At 44.1% G+C, this 19,511-nt stretch overlaps 1 protein-coding gene across 45 annotated transcripts in view; it reads left to right on the top strand.

Annotated features, from left to right (window-relative positions):
* EIF4G3 (eukaryotic translation initiation factor 4 gamma 3) overlaps window positions 1-19,511 on the top strand; it is a 457,314-nt gene that overhangs the window by 87,859 nt on the left and 349,944 nt on the right. For 44 of the 45 annotated variants that reach the window (XM_048825364.2, XM_048825402.2, XM_048825383.2 and 41 more), the window contains exon 2: window positions 5,028-5,103. The exons of the other annotated variant lie outside the window; for it this stretch is intronic. In XM_048825364.2, coding sequence (XP_048681321.2) covers window positions 5,028-5,103 — 76 coding nt within the window. The remainder of the gene's footprint in view (window positions 1-5,027; window positions 5,104-19,511) is intronic. 45 annotated transcript variants of the gene reach the window in all.

The raw sequence follows: 19,511 nt of genomic DNA, 5'->3' as shown, positions 1-19,511 counted from the left end.
TGCAAATTAATTCCAGTTCTGCAGTTTCTTGTTGAACTCTGTTTTTGAAGTTTTTTTCTTGAAGAATTGCCACTTTTAAGTCTGTTATTGAGTGTCCAGGGAGATTGAAGTGCTCTCCTACTGGTTTTTGAAAGTTACAATTCTTGATGTCTGATTTGTGTCCATTTATTCATTTGCGTAGAGACTGTCCGGTTTGGCCAATGTACATGGCAGAGGGACATTGCTGGCACATGATGGCATATATCACATTGGTTAGATGAGCAGGTGAACGAGCCCCTGATGGTGTGGCTGATGTGGTTAGGTCCTATGATGGTGTCCCTTGAATAGATATGCGGACAGAATTGGCAACGTGGTTTGTTGCAGGGATTGGTTCCTGGGTTAGTGTTTTTGTTGTGTGGTGAGTAGGTGCTGGTGAGTATTTGCTTCAGGTTGGGGGGGCTGTCTTTAAGCAAGGACTGGCCTGTCTCCCAAGGTCTGTGAGAGTGAGGGATCGTCCTTCAGGATAGGTTGTAGATCCTTGATGATGCGTTGGAGAGGTTTTAGTTGGGGGCTGAAGGTGATGGCTAGTGGTGTTATTTTCTTTGTTGGGCCTGTCCTGTAGTAGGTGACTTCTGGGTACTCTTCTGGCTCTGTCAGTCTGTTTCTTCACTTCAGCAGGTAGGTATTGTAGTTGTAAGAATGCTTGATAGAGATCTTGTAGGTGTTTGTCTCTTTCTGAGGGGTTGGAGCAAATGTGGTTGTATCGTAGAGCTTGGCTGTAGACAATGGATTGTGTGATGTGGTCTGGATGAAAGCTGGAGGCATGTAGGTAAGCATAGTGGTCAGTAGGTTTCCAGTATAGGGTTGTGATTATGTGACCATCGCTTATTAGCACCGTAGTGTCCAGGAAGTGGATTTCTTGTGTGGACTGGTCCAGGCTGAGGTTGATGGTGAGGTGGAAATTGTTGAAATCCTGGTGGAATTCTTCAGGGAGAAATTCTGGCTCCGTTAAAGTCATTGGAAGCTTTGCCATTGACTTCAGTGTGACCAGGATTTCACTCCAACACTCTGTCCTATAGAGTTTACAACTTATTCCTATTTTGGAGAAGCAGAACTAAAGACTTTTCTTTAAAAAATTGTAGGAAATGGCAGGCAATAGAGATTCATAGATTACAAGGCCAGAAGGGACCACTGTGATAATGTAGTGTAACCTCCTGTATAACACAGGCCAGAGAACTGCCCAAAAATAATTCCTAGAGCATATCTTTTAGAAAACGGAACAGTTTTATTATCTATTGAGCAAAAGCAGAGGATGTTTATGGTGTGGCTATGGTTTATGGTCTGGCTTTTTGTGGAAAGTGTTTACTATATAAAACAAAGGGATAAATACCAAATTTACCCCGATTCAACCTAGTTAAGGTAATAAAATTATGTCCCTTATGTTCAAACTGGCAGTTGTGAAAGTTAAGAAAAGAAGGAACATTGCTTATTAGAAGAGAATCCTTTATATCTTTATTAAAAAAAAAATATTAAGATGTGGGCTGAGCACAGTCTTGGAAGTCAGGGATTCCAGTTTTCTATTCTCAGCTTTGTTGCTGATTCTGTATATAGGCATGTTTACCTCTGCCTAGCTGTAATATTGTGATATTGCTAATAATGGAGGGATGTTGGGAGGATTAAAATTATGAAAGGTGATCTCTGTAATAAATATTATCTTTTTAATTCTTGTTTAAATATTCAAATTAGCAGAAATTCAAATTCTGTTTTGAGCTTCCTTGCTGCAAAAGTGACATTCTTCATGACAGTTTCATGGAAACACAGTTTAAAAGGTTGCAAACAGTTTTCGATGCTGCTCTAACAGTGATAGAACTGTTCTCGGGAGAGCTTCAGCATTTAAAAATCAAACATTTTATTTAGTTTTTAAACACTCAAGTAGTTGGTCTTCTGATTGTTCAAGTAGTATTAAAGGCATGGAATTGGTTTATATGCTTTGTGGCACTGACAATAAGCTTTTTTGTATTGCTGATATCACAGTGGCCACTGTCAACAGAAAGCTCAGAAATACTCTTTGTAAGTAAAGGGTTACAGGGCCTGATCCAGCAGGATGCTGTGGACCGTCAAGTCTTTAGAGTTAATGGATGTTGAAGATTGGCATCTTGCAGGATTAGACCCATGATTAGATAGTTTAGGCTCAAAATTTAGCTTTTGTGCATTTATTTTTCTTTGAACAAATCCTAAGGGTTTGTTTTCATGGTATTTAAAAAAAACAAACAGTGAAAATATATTTTAGTTCGAATTTGGGCAATCTCCTGTTGCATCCTGAACACTATTAAGACAGTAGTTCTCAAACTTATTTGATCGCGCCCCCTTCTTTGTGTCGGTAGTAGGTTACGCCGTCCCTCCTTCTCCCCCCACCACACAACTACATATACAGATTAAAAAAAAAAGACTGCAACTCTCACTAAATATTACAAACAGTAAGGCATTGATTCAAACAGAGCCAATGATCTATTGTAAGAGCAAAAGCAAAACTGATTGTGGTTGATGCTTACAATTAAATGTGCACACCCCGTCTTAGCAAACGGATTAACGTACAGATGGCAACGACTTTGTCTAATGCTATGCAAGTTTAACAGAAATCCATCAAAATGCACAGCGCCATCTGAGGACCTGATATGTCTGGAGGAATCAGCTTTTGTATTTATTCATTGCTGTGGGTAAAATGTGCAAAGTACATTTCTCCCCCTGCCTGCCCACAGCGCCGCAACCCGCTCCTCCCCCGCCCCCCCAACACATTCTGGCATAAGAACCTCTGGAATAAGAAACAGAATGTGAATCTAACGGGAAACAATATAGAACTGATCATTCTGAAATGTAAATGATTTTAAAAATGTCTGGTATTACTGATTAAGGCCCTGATCCTTCAAACCCTTGAAGGCAATGAGACTATTCTTGTGCGTAGAATTAAGTGTGTTACATTTTCAAGATTAGAACCTTAAAGAGTTGCTAAAAGTAAAGAAATGTTGTTTTTTAAATATCTTTTTGTATCCCTGTACAAATGTCATTTCCAAATAAATATCAGGTTAATTATCTTTAGAAGGTCTGTTTTCGTGGTTTACTGTAGTATCTTTCCAATGTAGAATTGCTGAGAAGAGCAAGATGATTGCAGCTTTCTTTTAAATCACAGTGCCAACATATTAAAAATTGGATTATACTGGCAGCCCCCTTTAGAAGTGATTGTGGTGGGTGGTGGATGGGGAGAAGGATTTAATGGTTTTAAAAAACCAAAACAAACAAGGAAACAATTATAATTTCCACATGATTACCAAAACAGGCCAGGCTTATGTCAGAGCATTCAGTGCTGATTAGCAGAGTTTGTCTCACTGAATGTAGAGTTTATTTTCGTATTCTTTAAAGAGCAGAGGTAGGTGTAAAAAGAAAAGGAGTACTTGTGGCACCTTAGAGACTACCAAATTTATTTGAGCATAAGCTTTCGTGAGCGACAGCTCACTTCATCGGATGCATGCAGTGGAAAATACAGTGGGGAGATTTTATATACACAGAGAACATGAAACAATGGGTTCCAAATACACTGTAACGAGAGTGATCAGGTAAGGTGAGTTATTACCAGCAGGAGAGAAAAAAAACCTTTTGTAGTGTGACAAAGTTCCTCCTCTACCTTGGTGGGTCTTGCGCTTATTGTTGGATTTGCTTGCCTTGGAGCTTCACGGCAGCCCTTAGTTTGGCTGTTTTCATGAACCCACAGTCCAGGTCAACTCCTCCTGTGTCTGACCAGGAATTGGGAGGTTTGGGGGGAACCCGGGCCCGCCCTCTACTCTGGGTTCCAGCCCAGGGCCCTGTGGAATGCAGCTGTCTAGAGTGCCTCCTGGAACAGATGTGCGAGAGCTACAACTCCCTGGGCTACTTCTCCTGGCCTCCTCCCAACACCTTCTTTATCCTCACCGTAGGACCTTCCTCCTGGTGTCTGATAATGCCTGTACTTCTCAGTCCTCCAACAGTATGCTTTCTCACTCTCAGCTCCTAGTGCCTCTTGCTCCCAGCTCCTCACACGCACACCACAAACTGAAGTGAGCTCCTATTTAAAACCCAGGTGTCCTGATTAGCCTGCCTTAATTGATTCTAGCAGCTTCTTGATTGGCTGCAGGTGTTCTAATCAGCCTGTCTTAATTGTCTCCAGAAAGTTCCTGGTTGTTCTGGAACCGTCCCTGTTACCTTACCCAGGGAAAAGGGACCTACTTAGCCTGGGGCTAATATATCTGCCTTCTTTTACTCTCCTATATAGCCATCTGGCCCGACCCTGTCAGAGTAGTGATAATCAAGATGGTCCATTTCCAGCAGTTGACAAGAACATGTGAGCAACAATGGGGGGAGGGGGGAAAATAAACATGGGGAAATAGTTTTACTTTGTGTAATGACACATCCACTCCCAGTCTTTATTCAAGCCTAAGTTAATGGTGTCCAGTTTGCAAATTAATTCCAATTCTGCAGTCTCTCGTTTGAGTCTGTTTTTGAAGTTTTTTTTGTTGAAGAATTGCCACTTTTAGGTCTGTAATTGAGTGACCAGAGAGATTGAAGTGTTCTCCGACTGGTTTTTGAATGTTATAATTCTTGACGCCTGATTTGTGTCCATTGATTCTTTTACATAGAGACTGTCCAGTTTGGCCTATGTACAAGGCAGAGGGGCATTGCTGGCACATGATGGCATATATCACATTGGTAGATGTGCAGGTGAACGAGCCTCTGATAGTGTGGCTGATGTGATTAGGTGTCCCCATAGGGATATTACCCATATTTGTCCAGGAAATCAATTCTTGAGGGATATACTTACTCACTTTAGGAAACCTGAAGGATTGTATCTGCTTGGTTGAATGAGAGTGCCTTTGGAGATGTTTGTGTATCTGCTTACACTAGAGAGGTGGTTTTAGATGTTTTAACAAATAAAGTGCGTTCTGTTTGTACCATGCTCTTGTCATTATAGAACACAATCCTTTTTTCCATTTTGTTTTCCTTAACTTGATGTACTGTAGAATTCCCAGAAGTCCTGTGCAGCAGCCCCTTGAGGACCGGATCTTCACTCCGACAGTCTCAGCTGTGTTCAGCACTGTAAGTATGTAAGGGCAGTTCTGCAAAATCCTAAACTGTCAGTTTTCTGGGGTATTTTGTTTTTTTTTTTAAAGGAGACACATTTTTCTTATGCATGTAAGCAAGTAGAAATTGTTATGCACTTTTAGTGATAGCAAAAAATAAACTTCGTTACCCCCCTAAAATTGCTCCTCGTTAGCACAGGATATAAAACACCATTTTTTTTTTTTGGCACATAAATGGAGAGCAAGACCTGTTGAGCTATACCCTTATTTCTTAAACATTTGCAGTTCTACGCACAGAATTTACAGTTGAAATTTCTAAGCGTGCTTCGCTAAGTAAAAATGTTATCAGCCATATTCTTAGTCCGCCTGCTCCCCTTCTCTTCAAAGAATAACTTGATGGAACATATTAATTACTGCACAATTCTATCAAGACACTGATGTTTCTATTTCATAAGAAAAAGTTATGTGGGATAGTTGTTCTTCATGATCATCAGGCTCAAAGGGTAGTGATCAATGGTTCCATGTCTAGTTGGCAGCCAGTATCAAGTGGAGTCCCCCAAGGGTCGGTCCTGGGGTCAGTTTTGTTCAATATCTTCATTAATGATCTGGAGGATGGCGTGGATTGCAGATGACACTAAACTCGGAGGAGTGGTAGATACTCTGGAGGGCAGGGATAGGATACAGAGGGACCTAGACAAATTGGAGGATTGGGCCAAAAGAAATCTGATGAGGTTCAATAAGGATAAGTACAGGGTCCTGCACTTAGGATGGAAGAACCCAATGCACAGCTACAGACTAGGGACCGAATGGCTAGGCAGCAGTTCTGCAGAAAAGGACCTAGGGGTGACAGTGGACGAGAAGCTGGATATGAGTCAGCAGTGTGCCCTTGTTGCCAAGAAGGCCAATGGCATTTTGGGATGTATAAGTAGGGGCATAGCGAGCAGATCAAGGGACGTGATCATCCCCCTCTATTCGACATTGGTGAGGCCTCATCTGGAGTACTGTGTCCAGTTTTGGGCCCCACACTACAAGAAGGGTGTGTATAAATTGGAAAGAGTCCAGCGAAGGGCAACAAAAATGTTTAGGGGTCTGGAACACATGACTTATGAGGAGAGGCTGAGGGAACTGGGATTGTTTAGTCTGCAGAAGAGAAGAATGAGGGGGGATTTGATAGCTGCTTTCAACTACCTGAGAGGTGGTTCCAGAGAGGATGGTTCTAGACTATTCTCAGTGGTGGAAGAGGTCAGGACAAGGAGTAATGGTCTCAAGTTGCAGTGGGGGAGGTTTAGGCTGGATATTAGGAAAAACTTTTTCACTAGGAGGGTGGTGAAACACTGGAATGCGTTACCTAGGGAGGTGGTGGAATCTCCTTCCTTAGAAGTTTTTAAGGTCAGGCTTGACAAAGCCCTGGCTGGGATGATTTAATTGGGGATTGGTCCTGCTTTTGAGCAGGGGGTTGGACTAGATGACCTCCTGAGGTCCCTTCCAACCCTGATATTCTATGATTCTATCATTCCCCTCTGTTCGACATCGGTGAGACCTCATCTGTGTCCAGTTTTGGGCCCCACACTATAAGAAGGATGTGGAAAAATTGGAAAGAGTCCAGCGGAGGGTAACAAAAATGATTCGGGGACTGGAACACATGTCTTATGAGGAGAGGCTAAGGGAACTGGGGATGTTTAGTCTACAGAAGAGAAGAATGAGGGGGGATTTGATAGCTGCTTTCAAGTGCCTGAAAGGGGGTTCCAAAGAGGATGGCTCTAGACTGTTCTCAGTGGTAGCAGATGACAGAACAAGGAGTAATGGTCTCAAGTTGCAGTGGGGGAGATTTAGGTCGGATATTAGGAAAAACTTTTTCACAAGGAGGGTGATGAAACATTGGAATGCGTTACCTAGGGAGGTGGTGGAATCTCCTTCCTTTAAGGTTTTTAAGGTCAGGCTTGAGAAAGCCCTGGCTGGGATGATTTAGTGGGGGCTTGGTCCTGCTTTGAGCAGGGGGTTGGACTAGATGACCTCCTGAGGTCCCTTCCAAGCCTGATATTCTATGATTCTGTGATGATTCTATGATTCTAATTATGAGGGGAATTCAGGTTGGAAATCTAGGAATGTTTATTTTTGCATACGTGATAACATTTTTTAATTCATGACTTTTATTTTTCAAATAGTAAGAGCCAGAAGCCCATTACTCCTTTAGAGCTTCAATATACTGAAAGCTAGTATGCAGCTCTGATTGTGGGGGGAAAAGAAAAGTACAAAGAAAAATAAATGCTTCAGTTTTCCAAAAGAGTATTACAAACTAATGTATTTAATTACCAAAAATACTCTTAAACTCTTTTTGAAACGTTTTGGAAAAAAGGAAGAAAAACTTGTAGATCTTAGAAACTCATGTTTAGCATGATAGCATAAATTACTTATGGAAACGTCTTTTAGTAGAGGTGCTTCTGCTTATTTGGATGACTGGCAGATGAAGGGGTCTTCTCCTCAAGATGCAGAATCCAAAATAATTTGTTGCCTTTTCCATCTAGGATTCAGGATAATCATGGAAAAGAACTCTGACCCTTTCTCAGAGTTTATTCCACTTGAGAGACCTCATCAACACAGTGGAAGGGAAAGGTTTTCTTGACTCAGGTGGGATCAGTGGTTCTACCCTCTGTCACCCCACATTTCCCTGAGAATCAGGGAGTAGCTACAATAGTGGGAGGACTCAGATAACCTATCCACAAGGGTTCCTTTGGCTGCCTCGCAGTGTGTATCTGTTGCAACAGATACTGGTCTGAAAGGTTACAGCACAACACTGATCAGTCTGTTGGTTAAAAGTTTATGTGCGCGAGTAGTTTAAAAAATGGCATGTCAACAGACTTGAGTTGCAGACTGTTTGCTGATGTTAGCAGTCGTGCAGTGGATTCAGAACCAACCTTTAATGCAAACCAGTGAAGTGTCTTTGATAGCAATCATAATCAAACAAGAGGAACAAGAAGGAAGACACAGACTGTTGAAGCTAGGGTTAGCATATTTTAGGTTTCCAAAAAAGAGGATACTGCTGAAAAAGGGGGAGCTGAGGAGGGGAGAACAGTAACTAGCCCAGTATCCTATCTTCCAATAGTGGCCAATGCCAGAATGAATAGAACAGGTAATCATCAAGTGATCTATCCCCTGTTGCCCATTCCCAGCTTCTGGCAAACAGGGTTGCCCATTCCCAGTTCCTGCCCATCCTGGCTAATAGCCATTGATGGACCTATCCTGCATGAATTTATCTAGTTCTTTTTTGAACCCTGTTATGGTGTTGGCTTTCACAATATCCTCTGGCAAAGAGTTCCACAGGTTGACTGTGCATTGTGTGAAGAAATATTTCCTTTTGTTTTTATAAAACCTGCACCCGATTAATTTCATTTGGTGACCCCTAGTTCTTAAGTTATGAGAAGGAGTAAATAACACATTCTCCACACCCGTCATGATTTTATAGACCTCTATCTTATCCCCCCCTTAGTCGTCTCTTTTCCAAGCTGAAAAGTCCCAATCTTACTAATCTCTTCTCATATGGAAGCTGTTCCATACCCCTTAATAATTTTTGTTGTCCTTTTCTGAACCTTTTCCAATATATCTTTTTTGAGATGGGGCAACCACATCTTCACGCAGTATTCAAGATGTGGGCATACCATGGATTTATATAGAGGGAATATGATATTTTCTGTCTTATTATCTATTCCTTTTTTAATGATTCCCAACACTGTTACCTTTTTTCACTGCTGCTGGACATTGAGTGGCTGTTTTCAGAGAGCTATCCACAGTGACTCCAAGATATTTCTTGAGTGGTAACAGGCAATTTAGACCCTATCATTTTATATATGTAGCTGGGATTGTGTTTTCAATGTGCATTACTTTGCATTTATCAACATTGACTTTCATCTGCCATTCTGTTGCCCAGTCACCCAGTTTTGTAAGATTCTTTTGTAGCTCTTCGCAGTCTGCTTTGGATTTAATTATCTTGAGTAGTTTAGTATCATCTGCAAATTTTGTCACCTCACTGTTAAACCCTTTTTCCAGATTATTTATGAATATGTTCAACAGCACTGGTCCCAGTACCAGACCCTTGTTGGAAACCACTATTTACCCCTCTCCATTCTGAAAACTGACCATTTATTCCTACCCTTTGTTTCCTGTCTTTTATCCAGTTACTGATCCATGATCTTCTCTTTTATCCCATGATACCTTACTTTGCTTAAGAGCCTTTGGTGAGGGACTTTGTCAAAGGCTTTCTGAAAATCTAAAGTACACTATATCCACTGGATCACCCTTGTCCACGTCAAGGAATTCTAGCAGTTGGGTGAGGCATGATTACCTTTTACAAAAACCATGTTGACTATGCCCCAACAAATCATGTTCAGCTCTGTGACTGATAATTTTGTTCTTTACTATAGTTTCAATCAGTTTGCCTAGTGCTGAAGTTTAGACTTATTAGCCTGTAATTGCCAGGATCACCTCTGGAGCGTTTTTAAAAAATTGGGGTCATATTAGCTATTCTCCAGTCATCTGGTACAGATTTTAATGGTAGAGTACAGTTGGGAGAGCTGGAGGGAATACCTGCAGCAGGGTATTGCTAGAGGTGGGGGGCAGCATCTCTCCCTGTTATAGAATCATAAAAGACTAGGGTTGGAAGGGACCTCAGGAGATCATCTAGTCCAACCCCCCTGCTCAAAGCAGGACCAACCCTAACTAAATCATCCCAGTGAGGGCCTGGTCAAGCCGGTCCTTAAAAACCCCTAAGGATGGAGATTCCACCACCTCCCTAGGTAACCTATTCCAGTGTTTCACCACCCTCCTAGTGAAATAGTTTTTCCTAATATCCAGCCTAGACCTCCCCCACTGCAACTTGAGACCATTGCTCCTTGTTCTGTCATCTGCCACCACTGTGAACAGCCTAGCTCCATCCTCTTTGGAACCTCCCTTCAGGTAGTTGAAGGCTGCTGTTAAATCCTGCTCCCTCTCCTTCTCTTCCGCAGACTAAATAAGCCCAGTTCCCTCAGCCTCTCCTCATAAGTCATGTGTTCCAGTCCCCTAATCATTTTTGTTGTCCTCCACTGGACTCTGTCCAATTTGTCCACATCCTTTCTGTAGTGGGGCCCAAAACTGGATGCAATACTCCATATGTGGCCTTACCAGTGGTGAATAGAGGGGAATAATCACTTCCCTCGATCTGCTGGCAACACTCCTACTAATTCAGCCCAGTACGTCATTTGCTTTCTTGGCAACAAGGGCACACTGTTGACTCATATCCAGCTTCTCCTCTACTGTAATCCCTAGGTCCTTTTCTGCTGAACTGCCACTTAGCCAGTCAGGCCCCAGCCTGAAGCAGGGCATGGAATTCTTCCCTCCTACATGAAGGACTCTGCACTTGTCCTTGTTGAACCTCATCAGATTTCTTTTGGCCCAATCCTGCAATTTGTTTAGGTCACTCTGGACCCTATCCTACCTTCCAGCATATTTACCTCTCCCCCCTGCTTAGTGTCATCTGTGAAGTTGCTGAGAGTGCAATCCATCCCATCATCCAGATCCTTAATGAAGATTTTGAACAAAATTGGTCCCAGGTCCAACGCCTGGGGCACTCCGCTTGATACCAGCTGCCAGCTAGACATTGAGCCATTGATCACTACCTGTTGAGCCTGATGATCTAGCCAGCTTTCTATCCACCTTATAGTCCATTCATCCAATCCATAATTCTTTAACTTGCTGGCAAGAATACTGTGGGAGACAGTATCAAAAGCTTTGCTAAAGTCAAGGTATATCACATCCACTGCTGTCCCCTTATCCATAGGGCCAGTTATCTCATCATTGAAGGCAATCAGATTGGTCAGGCATGACTTTCCCTTGGTGAATCCATGTTGACTGTTCCTGATCACCTTTTTCTCCACCAAGTGCTTAAAAATGAATTCCTTGAGGAAATTCTCCATGATTTTTTTCGGGTACTGAGGTGAGGCTGTAGTTTCCCAGATTCTCCTTTGTTCCTTTTTTAAAGATAGGGAGTATAATTGCCTTCTTCCAATTGTCCGGGACCTCCCCTGATCGCCACGAGTTTTCAAAGATAATGGCCAATGGCTCTGCAATCACATCGGCGAACTCCCTCAGCACCCTTGGATGCATTGCATCTGGCCCCGTGGACTTGAGCTTGTTCAGCTTTTCTAAATAGTCTTTAACCTGTTTTTTCACCACGAAGGGCTGCTAACCTCCTCCCCATACTATGCTGCCAAGTACAGCAATCTGGGAGCTGACCTTGTCTGAAGACCAAGGCAAAAAAAAAAAGCGTTGAGTACTTCAGCTTTTCCCACATCATCTGTCGTTTTCACTGACCACCTTCTTTTTGCTAACATACCTGTAGAAATCTTTCTTGTTACCCTTCACATCCCTTGCTAGCTATAACTCCAATTGTGGTTTGGCCTTTCTGATTACACTCCTGCATGCTCAAGCAGTATTTTTATACTCCCTAGTCATCTGTCCAAGTTTCCAGTTCTTGTAAGCTTCCTTTTTGTGTTTAAGCTCATCGAAGATTTTTTGTTGTTCTTTGTGTGCTTGCTCATGTCCATTCCATATGAGATGTGTGTGCTTGCCACATGCACCGGTGCTGGCAGTTTTTCCTCAGCCATATCCATAGGGGACTGGCTCTAGTGCTCCCTGGAGTGGTGCCCGCAAGTTGCCTAGTATAAGGGGCTCCGCAGACTCCCCCCACCCTCAGTTCCTTCTTGCTGCCAGTGACAGTGCTGGAATTTCTGCTGCTTCGGCTAGCATTGTTTCGGTCTCAGTTCTTGCGAACTTTGAAAACCTGTAATGTAGTTGTATATAGTTAGTAGTTCCGTACTTACCCTTAGTAGTAGTTCTTCGTTAGTTCCAAACAGGACTCAGCCATGGGACGGGGCATACCCTGATCCCCAGGCTTTAAGTGCTGCAATTGCTGCAAAGAGCCTATGTCCATCAGCGATCCACATACCAGCTGCCTAAGGTGCTTAGTCGAGGGGCACATAAGTGATGTGCCGTATCTGCACGTCCTTTAAACCTAGGGCGAAGAAGGAGTGCAATACCCGTTAGAAAGTGTTCATTGTGGAGTCGGTCCTCACTTCGGCACCAGAGCAGTGGTTCGACTCCGAACCGAGCACCGTGGTCTCCGTGCGCAGTGCTCTGGCGGTGCTGTCTGTGAGCCGGCACTGGTCCCCCTCTATGGCTCCGATCAAGAAGCCAAAAAAGACTGTGAGGGAAAGATCTCCTACCTCCGGTAAGGGTAAGGAGCGGGCTGGGGATGAGCCATGACCCGTGCTGGACAGCACAATGTCCCCCTCGGGAAGTCGGGCCCCAGCTCAAGTCGAGCGGTGCAGCTCATCCCACACTTCACCTGTGACTCTGTATAGCAGCACAGGCCCTGGCCAGCTTCAGGTGCCGTCGATGACCGAAGTCCTTCAAGCAGCTCAGGAGATCCTGACACTCCCGCCCTCAACGGCTCCAGTGGTACCTTGGTCTCATGGAAAACTCATGTTGGGACCTGTGTGTGTCCCCCCGCCTCAGTGGCACTGTTACCCATTGAGAGGAACATCCTGCCATTGTTTGCCCGCCTTTAGTTGTCATGCCTCAGGACGAGAGAGGCAGGCTCAGTGGAGCCCTCTTCGGTCGCCGCACAGAGGGCACAAGTTGAGGTGTGTCTCGCCAGTAGATTGGTGCAGATGCTCTGAGGCATGTGCCACCTGACAAGAACTTCTGGGCCAGCCCCTACTGTCTCCAAGGGCCCGGTATCGAGCATGGGACCAATCGAGGATCAGAGACTGCAGATCGCCTGGCCATCATCGCCCGTCTCCCAGCAGTAGGTCCCCTACTTGGGAAGATCCTTCTGGCAACCGGCCCATATTAGCTCCCAGTCCCGTTTGATGTCCCAGAGGGGGTTCCATTCAACAGCCCCACTCAGTCCATCCAGTTGGTGTCTGACGCCTTGGACCTCGGCTGGGACGCACATCTCAGCGATCTCCAGACACAGGGGATGTGGTCACCGGAGGAGGCGAAGTCGCACATAAACATCAGAGTTCTGAGTAGTCTGGCTGGCGTGCGGAGTTTTCCTGCCCCACTTGTCGGGCAAGGTAGTATGAGTCCTGACGGACAACACAGCCTCAATCATAGAATCATAGAATATCAGGGTTGGAAGGGACCTCAGGAGGTCATCTAGTCCAAACCCCTGCTCAAAAGCAGGACCCATCCCCACTTAAATCATCCCAGCCAGAGCTTTGTCAAGCCTGACCTTAAAAACTTCTAAGGAAGGAGATTGTTCTACAATGTTCTACAGCAAGAGACAAGGGGGAGCATGTTCGTTGGCACTCTGTCAAGAGGCACTCCTTCTATGGGACTTCTGTATCAGCCATGAAATCCACCTGGAAGCTTTCAGAGTAACAGCTGTGTTAGTCTGTATTCGCAAAAAGAAAAGGAGTACTTGTGGCACCTTAGAGACTAACCAATTTATTTGAGCATAAGCTTTCGTGAGCTACAGCTCACTTCATCAGATGCATACTGTGCAAAGTATAGAAGATCTTTTATACACACAAAGCTTGGAAAAAATGGGTGTTTACCACTAAAGGTTTTCTCTCCCCCCACCCCACTCTCCTGTTGGTAATAGCTTATCTAAAGTGATCACTCTCCTTACAATGTGTATGATAATCAAGGGAAGCTTGTCACCTTCCCGGTGCCAGGAATATGCTGGCAGACCAGCTCAGCAGGGAGTTCTCCTCTCACCACGAGTGGTCGCTCCATCCAGAGGTAGCCTGCATGATCTTCCAAAGGTGGGGAACTCCCCAAGTGGAGCTGTTCGCTACCAGACAGAACAGGAAATGCCACCTGTTTTGATCTTGGGAAGGTCTAATCAAGGGCTTCCTCTATGATGCCTTCCTGCTGTCGTGGTCAGGGATCCTGATGTATACATTCCCTCTGATTCCACTCATCAACAGGTCCTGGCAAAGATCAAGAAAGACCAACACAAATTGTCATGACCTCGCCAACATTGGTTTGGCATGTTCATGACATTGTCAGTGGCCCCTCCCTGGACCCTTCCCAACCGCCTGGACCTGCTGTCACAGGACAACGGTCAGCTCCTACACCCCAACCTTGAGTCCCTCCGCCTCTCGGCATGGATGCTGCATGGCTGAACCCGGAGGAACAGACCTGTTCGGAAGCAGTCCAACAGGTCTTCCTGGAGAGTAGGCCCCCTTCAATCAGACTGACTTACCTGGCCAAGTGGACGAGATTTTCCCACTGGGCATCCGAACGTGGCATCTCTCCCTCGCGTTCTTCCATACAGTCTGTCCTGTACTACCTGCTCCCTTTGAGGATCCAGGGCCTGGCACACTCTTCCATTAGAGTGCATCTAGCGGCCATCTCCGCTTTTCACCCGCCGATCCAAGGACAGGTGGTGTTTTCCCATGAAATGATGATCAGATTCTTGAGAGAGCTTGAGAGACTCTTCCCGCAGGTTCAGACTCCTGTCCCATAGTGGGATCTTAACTTGGTCCTCTCTAGGCTCACAGGCCCACCCTTTGGGCTACTAGGTTCATGCTCCTTTTCCCACCTGTCATGGAAGGTCGTTTTCCTGGTGGCGTTGACATTGGCAAGATGGGTCTCTGAAATTAAAGCCTTGACCTCAGAACTGCCATACACGGTCTTCTACGAAGACAAGGTTCAGCTGTGGCCCCATCAGGCATTCCTGCCGAAGGTGGTATCTACCTTCCATATGATCCAGGACATCTTCCTCCCGGTGTTTTGTCCCAAACCTCAGAAGACCGGTGAAGAGAGGCATCTTCACGCGCTGGACGTTCGAAGGGCCTTGACTTTTTCTTTAGAATGTGTCAAGCCTTTCCGTAAATCAACTCAGCTCTTAATTGCTGCGACAGATAGGATGAAGGGACTTCTGTTGTCCTCGCAGAGGATTTCCAGTTGGATCACCTTGTGCCTAAGAACCTGTTATGACCTGGTGGGGGTTCCACCGCCGCCAGTTGTGGGAGCCCACTTGACGAGAGCGCAGGCGTCTTCGGCGGCATTCCTGGTGCACATCCCTTTCCAGGACATCTGGAGAGCTGCAACATGTTCCTCTGTCCATACGTTCACGGCTCATTATGCCATTACTCAGCAGGAGATGACGCTGGATTTGGCAGAGCTGTGTTGCAGTCGACACATCTGTGAACTCCTACACACCTCCGGTGGTACTGCTTTGGAGTCACCTAATGTGGAATGGACGTGAGCAAGCACTCATAGAAGAAAAGACAGTTACCTTTTTCATAACTGCTGTTCTTCGAGATGTGTTGCTCGTCTCCATTCCACAACCCGCCCTCCTTCTGCACTGTAGGAGTTTCAGGCATGAAGGAACTGAGGGTGGAGGGAGCTGGCGATGCCCCTTATACCGCTCCATGCGGATGCCACTTCAGGGGCCGCCAAAGCCAGTCCACTACAGATATTGCTGAGGGAAAAACTTCTGGCACCGGTGCATGTGACGAGCACACACACCTAATAAACAATGGACATGATCAACACATCTCCAAGAACACCAGTTAGGGGAAAGTAAGTGTCTTTTAAGCCAAGCTGGTCGCCGGCCATATTTGCTATTCTTTCTGCACATCAGGATGGTTTGTTCCTGAACCCTCAATAAGGCTTCTTTAAAATACAGCCACCTCTCCTGGACTCCTTTCCCCCTCATATTAGCCTCCCAGAGGATCCTGCCCATCAACTCCCTGAGTGAGTGAATGTCTGCTTTTCTGAAGTCCAGGGTCCGTATTCTGCCGTTCTCCTTTCTTCCTTTTGACAGGATCCTGAACTCTACCATCTCATGGTCACTGTTGCCCAGGTTGCCACCCACTTCTCCTACCAATTCTTCCCTGCTTGTGAGCAGCTTGTCCCCAGCACTCTCCAAAAACTTCCTGGATTATCTCTGCACTGCTGTATTGCTCTCCCAGCAGATGTCAGTGTGATTGAAGTCCCCCATTAGAACCAGGGCCTGTGATCTGGAAACTTCTGTTAGTTGTCCGAAGAAAGCCTTGTCTACCTCATCCTCGTGGTCTATAGCAGATGCAATCCAGGACATCATTCTCCTCTAAACTTAACGCAAAACTCTCAACAGGCTTTTTTCCTGTTCCATACTGGAGCTGTGAGCAATCAGACTGCTCTTACATACAGTGCAACTCCCCCACCTTTTCTCCCCCGGTTGTCATCATAGAATATCAGGGTTGGAAGGTTCCTCAGGAGGTCATCTTGTCCAACCCCCTGCTCAAAGCAGGACCAATCCCCAACTAAATCATTCCAGCCAGGGCTTTGCCAAGCGTGACCTTAAAAACTTCTAAGGAAGGAGATTCCACCACCTCCCTAGGTAACCCATTCCAGTGCGTCACCATCCTCCTAATGAAAAAGTTTTTCCTAATATCCAACCTCAAACTACCCACTGCAACTTGAGACCATTACTCATTGTTCTGTTATCTGCTACCACTGAGAACAGTCTAGATCCATCCTCATTGGAACCCCCTTTCAGGTAGTTGAAAGCAACTATCAAATCTCCCCTCATTCTTCTCTTCTGCAGACTAAACAATCCCAGTTCCCTCAGCCTCTCCTCATAAGTGATCTGTTCCAGTCCCCTAATCCTTTTTGTTGCCCTCCGCTGGATGTTTTCCAATTTTTCCACATCCTTCTTGTAGTGTGGGGCCCAAAACTGGACACAGTACTCCAGATGAGGGCTTGATCAGTCTTAGCAGACATTCTGTCACATCTTGAATTCTAGCTCCAGACGAGCAGCACGCTTCTTGAGTTTCCTGGTCTGGATGGCAGAAGGATGACTCAGTCTCCCTTAGGGGAGGGAGTCCCCAACCAACACCACCCTTCTCTTCCTCTTGGGAGGTGGTCATGGAACCCGCATCCCTAGGACAATGCATCCCATGCCATCCAGTTGATGGGGTCTCCTTTTGATCCCTTCCCTCAGATGTCAAGTATCAGGGGGTAGCTGTGTTAGTCTATATCCACAAAAAGAACAAGGAGTCCGGTGGCACCTTAAAGACTACAGATGACTCTTCCAAACCATTCTCTGCCATAGTACCTATGTATAGAGCCTGAAAATGGTTTCTTACCTCTATCTGCAGTGGGGTAGAGGGGTTCTCCTCTTTCTAGGTGGTAGGACATGTGACGTGAGCCCAGGATGCAGCGATAGCTGTCAGCCAGCTCCTTCCTTTGGGACCCCTTCCCCAGGGCTGAGCACTGAGACCTGGGTGGGAGGAATCCAGCAGCTGTGGCTTGCAGGAGAATGGACCAATCATCTGCAGATGCAGGGCCAGGACCAATCAGGAAGCAAGATGTTGAAAATCACACCCTAGAGATCCAGTAACTTCCAGAACTTATAACCAGGTGGGAACAATCATACCATCATGTATTGTGTATGTACAACATATGGTATTTAAATATAAATTTTAAATTTAAAATTTAAATTTTAAATATTTGATATAGTTTTGAAAAAAAATTAGATTATTTTTCTATCCATTCTTTGGCAAAAAATGTAATAAATGTGAAACATCTTAAAATGATTGTTCATTATCACTTTTGATAATGTACAATGACATACCTTTAAATGTTGGTATCCTGGGATAGTCTAAGATATGAAATAGGGAAATCTGGGAATATCCCCTCTCCAGTAGTATAAAGCTCTAATTTCTAGCTCTGCATAGTCATGAGATATTGAACCTTAAACCCACCACTATTCAAGACTGAACATTTTCTTTCTTGGGCCTCAGGCAGATACAATTTTGGGTAGAAAATTTCACATTTTTTGGAGGAAAAAGAAATGTTTCTCATCCAAGTTGATTTTTGAACTTGATTTTTTAGCTTCTGTTTGAAGCTGATTAGAAGTTTGGAATGTTAGAATAAGTCTCAGAGATGATGGATTATTATGCAGGGGGCACATGAGGTGATAAGAGGTGCCTGCATGGGGCTCTCCAGTTTATCCCATGAATATTAACTCCACATATTTTGGGTTTGTGTGTAGCAAACATAATATCCATTACGTATTCTATATGATCTAATGTTTCTTTTGAATCTTGAAATGCTCAGACATGAACATCTGCTGTGGTGTACAATCAGTAATTCCTTTTTCATTACTGTGTTTTATAAGTTGTACCATTGCTTTGTGTGGAATTTAGGTTTTGAAATCATAGCATAGGGGTGTAAGACTGACAGTTTGGGAATGAGCAGCTATGATCCTAATTGAAGGATTAGGAATCTGCAGTCTACGTATTGACACAGAGTTGAGACACCCTTTTGTGTCAGTTACTTTATCTCTGAATTAGGAGTGGGGCAAGTCATTGAGATGTAATGTTGTTTCACTTTAAATAAATAAGAAATGAAGTGCAGAAGTATTCTTTCCTTGCCTATTCTGATACATGGTACATTCCTATTGTGGATAGTACTGATTTCAGACACTTTTTGGCACCTGATTTTTCAGGATTCAGATCGGATATGTATGGATTTATTTTTCATAAATATATACTAATTTTTAGTATTACTCATTAATTATTAATCATTAATAAAGTGGAAATCTTGTAGCTTTCAATGTGAGCCACAGTTAAGTTGGCCCAAAAGGTTCAAAGAATCAAATGAGAGGGACACCGATTTTATTGCAGGGGAGAAATGGCAGGTGAGGGAGGAATAGGTAGATGAATTTAATTTGACATATTAAATGAGACTGTTCTGGCCTTGGGTACCTCCAAGAACAAAAGTGATACAGTATATAGTGCACAACAAAACTTCATTTTTCCTTTAGATTGAATATTTTGTTCAGTGAAATTGCATCTATGTGGTTTAAAACAAACAAAACCAAACCCCAGCCCTCTTAAATGTGTAACCTGTAAAACATTAAATAAACTGAGATTTAATCTTTCACTTCTTTCTAAACCCAGTGATGGAATAATTGTTTTAATTTAATCAACTAATTCTGAGGGGTAATGGATTTTAATGCAAGCATCTTAATCATACATCTTATTATTAAAGGGGGATAAGTTATCATGCCATATCCTCAGGAGCTACAGTAGAGTTTTTTTTCTCTATGCAGTTTCCTTATAGCAGCATTTAATAGAATTCCTTATATCTCAGGAAATTACTTAGTTCATATTATTTAAGAAAATTACTCATAGGTCAAATCTGTGCTTCAGAGCCTGAAGAGTCCTGAAGGAGGCCAGGGGGGCAATCACATTGTGTTCCTGTCTTAAAATACTCATACATCCAAATTATACCGTTATCATTGGGAGGGGAGAAAAAGAAAGGAAGCTGATTGGTAACTCAAATGCAATGGAAATAAATCCCAACCTTAAATATTTCATAGCTTAATCATTCCACGATATATGGCGTGTAACAGATCAAAGACTCACCGACGCGGCACCACCT

Source organism: Caretta caretta, chromosome 18, assembly GCF_965140235.1.
Source record: "Caretta caretta isolate rCarCar2 chromosome 18, rCarCar1.hap1, whole genome shotgun sequence".
Classification (NCBI taxonomy): domain Eukaryota; kingdom Metazoa; phylum Chordata; order Testudines; family Cheloniidae; genus Caretta; species Caretta caretta.
This window is presented reverse-complemented; position numbering and strand designations above follow the sequence as displayed.